General features: G+C 40.2%; 2 protein-coding genes across 3 annotated transcripts in view; both read left to right on the top strand.

The window, feature by feature from the left end:
• Positions 1-2836, top strand: part of LOC134217364 (tubulin alpha-1A chain-like) — a 28042-nt gene extending 25206 nt beyond the window's left edge. The window contains exons 2-5 of the mRNA XM_062696099.1: positions 796-1018; positions 1090-1391; positions 1738-2415; positions 2485-2836. Coding sequence (XP_062552083.1) covers positions 796-1018; positions 1090-1391; positions 1738-2415; positions 2485-2628 — 1347 coding nt within the window. The 3' untranslated portion in view covers positions 2629-2836. The remainder of the gene's footprint in view (positions 1-795; positions 1019-1089; positions 1392-1737; positions 2416-2484) is intronic.
• A 9036-nt stretch (positions 2837-11872) lies between these two features.
• LOC134217362 (uncharacterized) overlaps positions 11873-13519 on the top strand; it is a 46552-nt gene continuing 44905 nt past the window's right edge. For both annotated transcript variants that reach the window (XM_062696096.1, XM_062696097.1), the window contains exon 1: positions 11873-13454. In XM_062696096.1, coding sequence (XP_062552080.1) covers positions 11903-13454 — 1552 coding nt within the window. In that variant the 5' untranslated portion in view covers positions 11873-11902. The remainder of the gene's footprint in view (positions 13455-13519) is intronic.

The raw sequence follows: 13519 nt of genomic DNA, 5'->3' as shown, positions 1-13519 counted from the left end.
AAATTTTCCAAAATTGAATATGCAAATATTTCTTACATATTTAGCCAGGTTTTAATACAGAACTGTTTAAAAATAAGCATTGTACAAGAAAAAGAATAGGGGAAATGACGGCTTTGGCAGGTTTTGTTCTATTATTGTCAGGGGGGTTTTTGTTGACCAAATTTTTTGAAATTTGGCTACAAGATTCTTTGATGTGCAAAGAATGTTTAGGCCAAATTTGAGCATAATTAGTTATGGAAAACCCCCTGACAATAATAGAACAAAACCTGCCAAAGCCGTCATTCCCCCTATAACAGTTCTGAGAAAACCAGTATTTTAAATAAATTTTGCAAAGTTCTTCTACAGCATTGGGCTGTTGTTTTCTGGTATGGATTACTCATCAAGCATGGTCGTCCAACGGTTAAAACAGCAGCAATATACAAAATGCCTGTCAAAAACGGGTAAGGGGAGTGGTTGAAAATGGCAAAAATAACTGTCATAAACTATCTTTAATTAAACCTCTTAAAATCGTTCCTGTTCGGTCCATTGCATAGTTGTTTCAGTTGCTGGAAATAGTTTTTGATTGGATCGATTATCTTAACAATACCATATCCAGAAAAGGGAATCACCCACGACCCATTGTATTAGCGAATCATTTTAGAAGACGTACAAAGGGGTATGAAAATGCACACACCCACTATCAATCAACTGTGTCCGCTTCTTCAGTAGAGTCGGAAATTAGAGTCAGTCGCGATTGTAATATAGTTAGTTAATGGAACGGCAAGGTACTGAGTTTTCTTCCGTTGTTGTTTTCAGAGAGAGTGCATTTCGGTTCACATCGGCCAAGCTGGAGTCCAGATCGGAAATGCGTGTTGGGAGTTATACTGCCTTGAGCATGGGATTCAGCCGGACGGACAGATGCCCTCTGATAAAACCATTGGAGGTGGTGATGATTCCTTCAATACCTTTTTCAGCGAAACTGGATCTGGAAAGCATGTGCCACGTGCAGTTTTCGTTGATTTGGAACCCACTGTAGTAGGTATGTTGACTTGTCAATAATTGATTCAGTAGCATAACGTATAATAAACTATTTTTGTGCACATTTCAAAGATGAGGTACGCACAGGAACATATCGGCAGCTCTTCCATCCTGAACAACTAATCACTGGCAAGGAAGATGCTGCGAATAATTATGCCCGAGGACACTACACCATTGGAAAGGAGATCGTTGATTTGGTTCTGGATCGCATTCGAAAACTTGCTGACCAATGTACTGGACTACAGGGCTTTCTTGTGTTCCACTCATTCGGTGGAGGCACCGGAAGTGGATTTACTTCACTGCTAATGGAAAGATTGTCGGTTGACTATGGAAAAAAATCAAAGCTTGAATTTTCAATCTACCCAGCACCACAGGTGAGTTACACCTTTTTTTTGGTTTTATTCTACACACCACATCTATTGCTTATAAGATTTCAAAATGTTGTTACTCTGTGTTCCATTTTCATATTAATATTGCATTCGAGCTACCTTTGTATGCCATCAACATAATTATCCTAAATGTAGTTTGAAAAGCCCACCCTATGGTTTCGTGCAAAGCTATATGGTAATTTAATTGGTTGGACGGGTGGATTTAGTTTTCTTCTCTCTGGAACATATGACTCATTCATAAACTACCACGTAAACGCCACTCTCCAATAAAGTCAAACTCTCGGTTTCAGCTTTTATTGCGGTGTTCTATTGATTTTTTCTTACCTTCTAGGTATCGACTGCCGTGGTTGAGCCGTACAATTCTATCCTAACCACCCATACCACCTTGGAGCATTCTGACTGTGCGTTCATGGTCGATAACGAGGCCATCTACGACATTTGCCGCAGAAATTTGGACATCGAGCGACCTAGTTATACTAATCTTAACCGTTTGATCGGTCAGATAGTTTCCTCAATTACTGCTTCTCTTCGCTTCGATGGAGCGCTGAACGTCGACTTGACCGAATTCCAGACCAATCTCGTTCCATATCCCCGAATCCATTTTCCGCTTGCCACGTACGCTCCAGTCATTTCCGCCGAAAAGGCTTACCACGAGCAACTTACTGTTGCCGAAATTACCAATGCCTGTTTCGAACCGGCAAACCAAATGGTAAAATGCGACCCGCGCCACGGAAAATATATGGCATGTTGCATGCTGTACCGTGGCGATGTTGTCCCAAAGGATGTTAATGCTGCAATTGCAACTATCAAAACGAAACGTTCGATTCAATTCGTTGACTGGTGCCCGACTGGATTCAAGGTTGGCATTAACTATCAACCCCCAACCGTTGTTCCCGGGGGCGATTTGGCCAAGGTGCAGAGAGCGGTCTGTATGTTGTCCAACACCACTGCCATTGCTGAGGCTTGGGCTCGACTGGATCACAAGTTTGATTTAATGTATGCGAAGAGAGTAAGTTTTTTCCTCTTCCAATAAATGAATGTAGGTTTATTCTAATGTGTCTGATTTAATTCGTTTTAGGCCTTTGTCCATTGGTATGTTGGAGAAGGAATGGAAGAAGGAGAGTTTTCTGAAGCACGCGAGGACTTGGCTGCCCTAGAAAAGGATTATGAAGAAGTTGGAGTGGATTCAACAGAAGAGGTTGGAGAAGGTGACGAATATTAATCAATCGGATGACCTTGATTCACGTCTACATTCATATGTCAAATATACAGGCATAAGGTAGTTGTGATTCGTTAAAAAAATGACCCTGAACAAGCCATAATAAGACAAACTGCCTACTCTATCATTTTTATGAATCTAAGGATAATCATCAAGTTTTGCGAAAATATACTAATTATTTAACATGGCACAACTTTGCAAGAAAAAGGAAGGGGTGTATTTATTTAAAAAACATGTCTCGAAATATTTTCTTAGAATTCTGTGTAAAATGTAGTTTTTGTGTTTGAGTCTGTGTAAAAGATTTATATTAGTTCTAGTTGTTCGGATCATAATATTATTTACGAGGGTATCGCATTGAACATTTTCCTTAAAAAATAACAGTCATGAAAACACCAGGATATATTAAACTTCCTGCAATATTTTTGCCTTGACATCCGCTGTTAGAGCCACTCCGGAAGACTCCAGACCCAAGATCATCGGATCATACCCTTGAGTAACAAACTGCACATCCAGGTATTGTACCGCTATTCGTACCGCTAGCTTGTGCACCAGCATATTCACCATTTTCAATTGCTCTACTCTGAGCCCCTCGACCAGTTGAATCGATCATCTTGAATCAGCCTGAAAAAAAAATCTCTCAAACCATTGTTGCTATGGAAACTTTCCTGGGCCCATAACCTAATGAAAGCAGTGGTGTAAAATGTCATTGGCATTCGTTTGTATAATTTTCCCAGAACTTTTTTCAGAAGACATATATCAATGCATGAAGTATGACGAACTTATAGCGCTCAAATGTGCCTACAACTTTGTCTGACAAGACATTGCTGTAAATATATAATCTGAGACGTGGGAGGTAAAATGTCATTCAAATGACATTATGTCAAATGACACGTGACATTTTGGATAGATTTTATTTTCTAGCCTCAGGTATTATATTTAGAATGATGCACCTTTGGACAAAAATATAGGACTACTCAAGCGTTATAAGTACTTCAAAAATGCCAAACTGATTTTGGGTTCTAAATACAGTTGTGAACAAATTAGTCAAATGACATGACTAATGAATGAAAGTACGTCTAGTTTGGACTAGGTTTGGACAACTAATAATATAATTTATTTATAAAGTCATGATTGCTAGTATGTACATAATATGCAATTCAATAATTAGTTGTTTCTTCTAACAAGTAGTAAGTACACAATAATAATAAAGAACCTAAAAAGAAGTTTAAAGAACTCAACTTTGATTACGAAGCTCAAATTTTTATCTTTATAATAGGTAGTTTTCTCAGTCTTTCTCATAAATGATATTATAAACAAAATGAGGTACTTCGAACCAAGGTATGCTGTTCCGTGGAAGAAGCCAAATTTAAGTTGTTTTCACCATAGTCCCGGGTAAGTGAAAATAACATAAATTTAAGTTGGTATAACTTCATAGTAGGTGAACATTTAATATGAGAGTAAAAGTAGATTACTCGCCGGATTTTTTTCTCATTCTACTTACTGTTGGCTTCTTCCACGCAAGGGCGAATTTGAGTGCAAGGAACCATAGAATGAGTTGTTTCGCGGTTCCGTGTAGTAAGAAACAGCAAGTGACGAATGGGAAGTGAGAAGTGAAATGTGAAAAGTGTGAAGTGAGATGTAAGATATAAGGAGTGGGAAGTAAAATATGATAAGGGAAAATGGAGAAGTGGGAATCAGAAAGCGAGAGTAAGAAATAACAAGTGAGAAGAAAGATCGATAAAGCAAAAAGGAATGCAAAAAAAACTAAAAAATAGAGACGAGCCAGCAAGTCTCTCTAATAAAAATACAAAAATAAAAAAAGGAAGAAGGGAGAAGGAATATGGAAGAAAGAAGAGGGAAAAAGGAATAATAGAAGGATATATAAAGAAGGGAGAAGGAAGAACGAAAAAGGAAGAAGGATGAAAGAAAGGAAGATGAAAGAATAAATAATTATGAAGAAAAAATGTAGGAAAGATTAAAAAGGAAGAAGAAAGAAGTTAGAAGAATCAAAAAAGAAGAAAGAAGGAAAAATTAAAAACAAAAGGAAAAATAAAGAAGAAAAACGTAAAAAGGAAAAATGAAAATTGAGAAAAGGGCAAGAAGAAGGAAGGAAGGTGAAAAAAATAGTTAGAAGGAATAAAGATAAGAGAAGTAAGAGAGAGAAAAGAAAAAGAAAGTAGAAAGATATAAAAGAAGGAACGGACTTCTCCCATCTCATTTTCCACATTTTATATCTATTTTGGCCTGATGACCGTTCAGTCTAATGGCCTGATTCTGTGTTAATGAAAGTCCCAAAAAAAGGTAAATTAACTGTGTGCGAAATCTGGCGGAGCAGCATGTCATCCTGGAGTAGATCACTATCTTTGGTACTTCACGTCTGCGAAATAGCTTAACACTCCTCCGACCGTGCCTCCCAAACAGTCGGAACGCTAATTTCAAAGAGCTATATCTCAGCCGTTGGTGAACCGATTTGAACAATTTTGGAACTCACAAATTTTCTCGTCCATCAAGATTTGTCTGAGATGTTGAGACCTCCGATCGGACCAAAAATGACCTCTGTGGACCTCCAAACGTAGGAGCAAGTCGTGATTTTCATACAAATTGCGTGGTTGGTGCTCACCAGCTTGATGTTCATGCTAATATTTGTAAGATATTTCAAAATCCGTGAGACTTAGAAAGTTGCCGTCTTCTACAATTTTGTTCAGGAGTCCAACACCATGCTGTCACAGATCATATCATTTCGGAACTCGTCCGCTTGGCAGCGCTAGTGTATAGGGGAATACACGTTGGGTCAAATATTTCGGAATCCTTAAGATTTAGAAAGCTGACGTCTTCTACAATTTTGTTCCGGAGGCCAAAACCATACTGTCGCAGATTATATTATTTTGGAACTCGTCCGGCGCTAGTGCATAGGGATCCTCGGTCAGTTAAATATTTCGGAATCCGTAGGATTTACAAAGTGACTGTCTTCTGCATATTTGTTCAGAAGGTTAAAACCATACTGTATCAGTTAATATTATTTTGGGACTCATCTGCTTGGTGGCACTGATTTATATGGGTTATGCATAGTTGATACATTGTCTTGGAAACTGGAAGACTTGGAAAAGTGTCTATCTTCTACAAACTTTTATGGGAGCTCGAAGCCATTAAGGTGAATATCTGATAAGTTCGGAGTTTATCCGCTTGGGGACGCTAATTCAAATGGGTTATATATAGGTATACGCAGCACTACGAAGAGCACCTGAATGGCGATATGGCAGACAACGGTGGCGGTATGGTAATGAACCTAGGAGCACGCGTGCAGGACATGCGACTTCCGGCTCCGAATCTCCAGGAAATCCAGGAGGAGATCGGCCGGCTGAAAAACAACAAAGCCCCTGGAGTTGACCAACTACCAGGAGAGCTGTTTAAACACGGTGGTGAAGCACTGGCTAGAGCGCTGCACTGGGTGATTACCAAGGTTTGGGAGGATGAGGTTCTGCCGCAGGAGTGGATGGAAGGTGTCGTGTGTCCCATCTACAAAAAGGGCGATAAGCTGGATTGTAGCAACTACCGCGCAATCACATTGCTGAACGCCGCCTACAAGGTACTCTCCCAAACTTTATGCCGTCGGCTAACACCAATTGCAAGAGAGTTCGTGGGGCAGTACCAGGCGGGATTTATGGGTGAACGCTCTACCACAGACCAGGTGTTCGCCATACGTCAGGTATTGCAGAAATGCCGCGAATACAACGTGCCCACACATCATCTATTTATCGACTTCAAAGCCGCATATGATACAATCGATCGGGACCAGCTATGGCAGCTAATGCACGAAAACGGATTTCCGGATAAACTGATACGGTTGATCAAGGCGACGATGGATCGGGTGATGTGCGTAGTTCGAGTTTCAGGGGCATTCTCGAGTCCCTTCGAAACCCGTAGAGGGTTACGGCAAGGTGATGGTCTTTCGTGTCTGCTATTCAACATCGCTTTGGAGGGAGTAATACGAAGGGCAGGGATTGACACGAGTGGTACGATTTCCACGAAGTCCATCCAGTTATTTGGTTTCGCCGACGACATTGATATCATGGCACGTAACTTTGAGAGGATGGAGGAAGCCTACATCAGACTGAAAAGCGAAGCTAAACGGATTGGACTAGTCATCAACACGTCGAAGACGAAGTACATGATAGGAAGAGGCTCAAGAGAGGTCAATGTGAGCCACCCACCCCGAGTTTCTATCGGTGGTGACGAAATCGAGGTGGTTGAAGAATTCGTGTACTTGGGCTCACTGGTGACCGCCGATAACGATACCAGCAGAGAAATTCGGAGACGCATAGTGGCTGGAAATCGTACGTACTTTGGACTCCGCAAGACGCTCCGATCGAATAGAGTTCGCCGCCGTACCAAACTGACTATCTACAAAACGCTTATAAGACCGGTAGTTCTCTACGGACACGAGACCTGGACGATGCTCGTGGAGGACCAACGCGCACTGGGAGTTTTCGAAAGAAAAGTGTTGCGTACCATCTATGGTGGGGTGCAGATGGCGGACGGTACGTCTTCTTCTTCTTCTTATTGGCATTACATCCCCACACTGGGACAGAGCCGCCTCGCAGCTTAGTGTTCATTAAGCACTTCCACAGTTATTAACTGCGAGGTTTCTAAGCCAAGTTACCATTTTTGCATTCGTATATCATGAGGCTAACACGATGATACTTTTATGCCCAGGGAAGTCGAAACAATTTCCAATCCGAAAATTGCCTAGACCGGCGCCGGGAATCGAACCCAGCCACCCTCAGCATGGTCTTGCTTTGTAGCCGCGCGTCTTACCGCACGGCTAAGGAGGACGGTACGTGGAGGAGGCGAATGAACCACGAGTTGCATCAGCTGTTGGGAGAACCATCCATTGTTCACACCGCAAAAATCGGAAGACTGCGGTGGGCCGGGCACGTAGCCAGAATGTCGGACAGTAATCCGGTGAAAATGGTTCTCGACAACGATCCGACGGGAACAAGAAGGCGAGGTGCACAGCGGGCAAGGTGGATCGATCAGGTGGAGGACGACTTGCGGACCCTCCGCAGACTGCGTGGTTGGCGAAGTGCAGCCATGAACCGAGCTGAATGGAGAAGTCTTTTATGTGCAGCACAGGCCACTCCGGCCTTAGTCTGATGATAAATAAATAAATACATAGGTATATGTTTCAGTGACATGCACGTTAGGTGAATATTGTTTCATCGTTTTTATTTTGCTTCAATAGTACTATTTCTGTAGAAAAAAAATCAACTAATAAGATGTTCAAGTCCAAGTGACAACCGGTTAAACATACTTATTCTTATTTCACTTCCGCTTTGCACAGTTTGGGCAACAGTTGAAAATATCCTCCACTCTGTGCTCAAGGCTCACACAAGCTCTGCATGAATTACACTGTATGTGACTTTTTCTTTTTGATCTGGTACAGAAGTTGCAGATGGTCTCTCCTTTCTGCTGCCTGAACGGAATCGGTTCTTCAAGACACACAACATGTGTTTTGCTTTTGCTTGAATGAATGGACTGAACATATGATATTCTCACATTTGGAACTAACGTTAAGGTCTGCTTCAGAAGAGCATGTTGAACATTTTCGTGAACTACAATTTTCGTTTTTCATTTTCTCAAACTTCAGCATCGTTGTTGAGACTTGTGTGTATACTTCCGCTTTGAGATTGCTTCAGCTTTGATTTTCACACATGATTTTCAGCAAGATGAAACGCCCGGTCTTTCAAAAATAACTCCTAGCGACACCATCTTTTCGTTAGCTTCGATAGCGAGAACTCTTTTGCTATCTCCCCAAATTCCTGTAGAAACATCCGAAGGAATCCTGTAGGGACATCACGAGGAATTCTTGGAGAAATTTCCGGAGGACCCTCTAACCCACTATCCAAGAATTTCTCCAAAAACTCTTATAGAAATTCCATAACAAATTCTTCAAGAAAATCTTTCGTGCATTTCTTCAGAAATTCCTCAAGGTATTTGCCGCAAAATTCATCCATGAATTTAACCGAGAAATCATGAGTTATTTGAATGAGATTTGAATTGCTAAATCGGAGCAATCGGCGCTCGAATAGTAAGCGCCCATTAGAACACGAATATAAGAAGTTTGATTGACAGAGCGATACGAAGAAAAAAAAAATCGACAATCTCCTAAGGACATTCGCGCAGCTGTGCACAGGTCCAGTTTTGACCTCCTGAACAAATTCGTAGCAAATTTCAAGTATCACAGATCCCAAAATATCTAACCCAATGGGTATTCCCATATACACTAGCGCTGTCTAGCGGATTAGTTCCGACATAATATGAACTGTGACAGTATGGTTTTGACCTCCTGAATAAATTTGAAGAATATGGCAACTTACTCAATCTACTTATTTCAAAGTATTTAACCCAACGAGTATTCCCATATACACTAGCGCCGCCAAGCGGACAAGTTCCAAAATACTATGATTTGCGACAGTACGGTTTTTTCTCTCCTGAACAAAATTGTAGAAGTCGGCAGCTTTCTAAATCTTACGGATTCCAAAATATTTGACCCAACAAGCTTTCTCATATACAAGAGCGCCACCAAGCGGACGAGTTCCGAAATAATATGATCTGCGACAGTATGGTTTTGGCGTCCTAAACAAAATTTTAGAAGACGGCAGCTTTCTAAATCTTACGGATTCGGAAATATTTGGCCCAACGAGTCGCCGCCAAGCGGACGAGTTCCGAAATAATATAAACAAAATTGTAGAAGACGGCAGCTTTCTAAATCTTTCGGATTCCGAAATATTTGACCAAACGAGTATTCTCATATACACTATGTCCCATATCCCAAGCGGACGAGATCCGAAATAATATGATCTGCGACAGTATGGATCCGACCTCCTGAACAAAATTGTAGAAGACGGCAGCATTTTAAATCTTTCGGATTCCGAAATATTTGACCCAACGAGTATTCTCATATACACTAGCGCTGCCAAGCAGACGAGTTCCGAAATAATATGATCTGAGACAGCATGGCGTTGGACTCCTGAACAAAATTGTAGAAGACGGCAACTTTCTAAGTCTCACAGATTTCGAAGTATCTTATATTAGCATGAACATCAAGCTGGTGAGCACCAACCACGCAATTTGTATGAAAATCACGACTTGCTCCGACGTTTGAAGGTCCACAGAGGTCATTTTTGGTCCGATCGGAGGTCTCAACATCTCAGACAAATCTTGATGGACGGGAAAATTTGTGAGTCCCCAATCTGTTTAAATCGGTTCACTAACGGCTGAGATATAGCGATTAGTGTCTTTCCAGGCATGGTCGTTCGTGTAAGTAAAACCTATCACAGTCGGAGGTGCAGTGTTGGTAAAACCTCAAAATCTCAAAACTCATGGACGATGCGTCTGAAGATGGTCGAGGCAAAGCAGTAGACCGAAACGTCACGCAGAAATAATTGTGTTTAGTTTTTGTTCACCGAGAAAAATCAACAAAACGACTTCATACTGAGTAACGGTGATTAAACCAATGAAATATAATACACTGGATTCTGTTTTTACACGATTTACATTTTCTTAATTTTCCACTCATCCTAAATGTGAAACGTATATTAATTATCCTGTGATTTTTCTTTGATTTATATCCAGAATAAATCAAATTGAAACATGTTGCGAAGAGTTTGGTGGCAAATTGAAGTCACACGATCAAAAATACGAGCGAAAAAAAATCGTGTAAAAACAAAATCCTGTGTAATAAAAAAGAGGCCTCAGTATGCAAATAAAGGAATTTTATGGCTAAAGGCCATAAAATCAAAGCCACAATAAAGGGCTCCGTCCATTAATCGATGAATTAAGAAAACTTATTAGAGCTGGGGTAATATGCACCTCCGAGGCAAAACGACCTTTTGGGATTTTTAGCGTTGTTCCAGGAATATTTTCAAGGGTATTTACTACTGGATTGGTGATTCAAGATCCGAACTGCATGTGCTGTAGTAAATACTCTGGAAAAACTGACGAAATGTATTTAAAAATGCAAAAAGGTCGTTTTGCCTCGGGGCTGCAATTACCCCAGTTTCCTCTAATAGTTGATATTTTGTTTTATTCGCTACCTGGCACGAGATGCTCTGCTTGTTAAATATATTTTTGAACCAAATTCCTTCACAACGTTTTTACACTGAAATGAAATGGTCCACGGTTTGCTTATTTATATTCAATTAAATAGATGCTTATGCTCTTCAACTTGCTTATCACCATTGGCCACTCCTTGAGCATAATCGTATGGATGACCGCACGTGCGTATTCGCTATTAATGAATATAGGCACACCTCATTCAAACTACTTAGTATCTTTTTCAGTGAGACACCTACGCATTTCGATGCACCTGAGGATTCAATTGGGTGAATTTATGTTTTCCTTTTATGTCCAGCACGGTCTCACTGGAATACGATTCACGGTTATCATCAATCCTGGAACCGGTATTCAGTCGCATGATAAAATGTGTATGTGAGTTGTTGAGTTCACAATAAATATGTTTTGATACCTTGGTTGAAAAAGTTTTGGGTCATATCAACCCTACCTATTTGGATTTATAAACGGCAAGGTTTCTGAGTCATGCTACTATTTATTTCGTATACAATAAGAAAATCAGATAACGTTCTACGAATAATGACCTTTTTGAGTCACACTTTTTGTTCGAAACATCCGAAATTATCGTCATAACATTTTTTCTAAACCACTTTCCACATCACGAGTAACGTTGATTATATGATTAGCACTGCAAAAACTAGATTTAAGGAACATTCTTCAACATGATCTGCATTGCATTTGCTCGTCTTCAGTATCAAAGGTAGAGGTGTTTTGGTTTTCCAATTATTTCACATTGCGATTGAAACCTCTGAAATGAAAAATGTTTATTGACGACTATTGGTCACGAGTTGCTTGTGATGGGTCATTCATAAACCGATATTCGTCAGCGCAGAAAAAAGGGAACCGCATTGAATTGTTTTTCTTCAATATGGAAGTGATCCAATGCTGGCGCTAATGTTATAGACTTTTTACTCCCATGTACTACTGGCATACAAGTGGCAATAGTCTCTCGGGATACATAATCGGCAAACGAAGTCTTTGTTGATAACCGCGTTGTGTATCTTTTTTTTTGTTTTTACATATCACACAACTTAGCAGATACGTGAGAGCGCCATACCTTTGCACATTATGGATAAACGTCCGTTGAATCATTCTCACCCAAGAGCTATAGAAAGAAGGTTTAGTTTTCGCGACTCTCAATACTATGAGAAAAGTAGTGTGCGCAGCTATTGTAGTTTTTCTTACAATCGAAGGCTTAGCGAGGAGTGATAGTGCTTTTATCACTAATGGGAAGTGTGTGCAGTCCACGCCATTTTTATGGCAGAAGAATATATCCATTTCAGCCGACTGTAATTGTCCTCCCAATTTCATCGCCCTGATTTATGAGGAAAAGAAGACAACATTTTGTGTAATGCTCACAAAGCCACAAGAATGGAGTAACGTTTGTATTTCATATGGAACTCCAGATGACTACTACGAAGTAACCGTCAAGGAGAGAAAAGCTATTAATTCATTTCTAAGAAAAGTGAACGTGACTGAGTTTTGGATATCAGTGCAAAGAGCAAGCCCTTACGATCCTCCACTGAAAATGTTACCTGGAAGAGACTGGGGACTGCCGTTGGATTTTGACGAGGACTACGATTTAGAGGTTGTACAAGAATCTTCTGGCAATTGTCTCAAAGTAAACATCAATCCTAATTACTCTACCGCTACCTATGAGGATTGTAATAAAAAATATTCCCATTTGTGTGTGTATAAAAGACCGACAATGCTAAGACTACATTGCCCAAATGGTGCATATACGACTCGTTACACAGAGTTCCAAGAATACTGTTTCAATATTGTCAAAGTGTCATACGCTAATATGAGTAAATACGGTTTATTCGATGTGGATAGTAAAAGAAAATTTCAACTGTATCAGAACCTAGCCAGTGAATCTGATGTCAAATGCGAAAATAGCATTGTACGATCCGAGTTGACCTACCTTATCCAGGTGGCTCAGAATCCAGTACAAGCAAATGAAAATGCGAATATTAACGATGTAGCAATGCGGCCCGATGGCACAATGAAACTGACCAAGGAATTTGATTGCATTGCGTACCAGAATAAAAGTTATAGCAAGTATTGGAAAATGCCTGATCTGAAACTTAATTTTGACCGCATACACAAAACGCTACTGTTGGTGATTACAAATGGAAGATATCTTTGGCGCGACGACGATAGACAAGTTGGAGTAGTTTGTTACACCGATGGAGATACGGAATTGCTGAAGGCTGTGAGCATAAAACGCAAAGTTTGGCCTCCGCCACTCGATCTGTACAGCGATGATGAAGACGATAAAAACGATGAGCAGGAAATATATGAATTAAAATTGTATGGTGATTTTCCCGGATACTACTGGTGCGAAGGTCATTCTGTTAATAATTTTACTCGCATTCAATCGGAGCGAATTATTGCACAGAAAAAGGAATCCGATGTGCATGTTTATGCGATCCTTCTGGAAGTTTACGACATAGAGAACGAGAATTTTTGGAAGAAAAACAACCTTAAAACGTTGATGAAAGATTATTTGATGTATCTCAAATTGTATGACAACGATCAAGTTAGTAAATTGGCTGGCTTACTGAAAGGAATGCACGTTGTGAAAATTGAGCTCACTAATCAGTTATTGAAGAGAACCAATCTTATTGTTCATGTTGCTGCAAAATACATCGCTGAACTAATAATTCCCAGCTTGGATGGAACAAAATGCTCAGGTAAGATATTTTTCTTTACTATGTTCTTATTATTGCACTGATATCTGTTCCATTATTAAAACGCA

The sequence above is a fragment of the Armigeres subalbatus genome, chromosome 2 (genome assembly GCF_024139115.2).
Source record: "Armigeres subalbatus isolate Guangzhou_Male chromosome 2, GZ_Asu_2, whole genome shotgun sequence".
Lineage (NCBI taxonomy): Eukaryota > Metazoa > Arthropoda > Insecta > Diptera > Culicidae > Armigeres > Armigeres subalbatus.
Note: the sequence above shows the minus strand (reverse complement) of the source record. Positions and strands in the feature narration are given on the sequence as shown.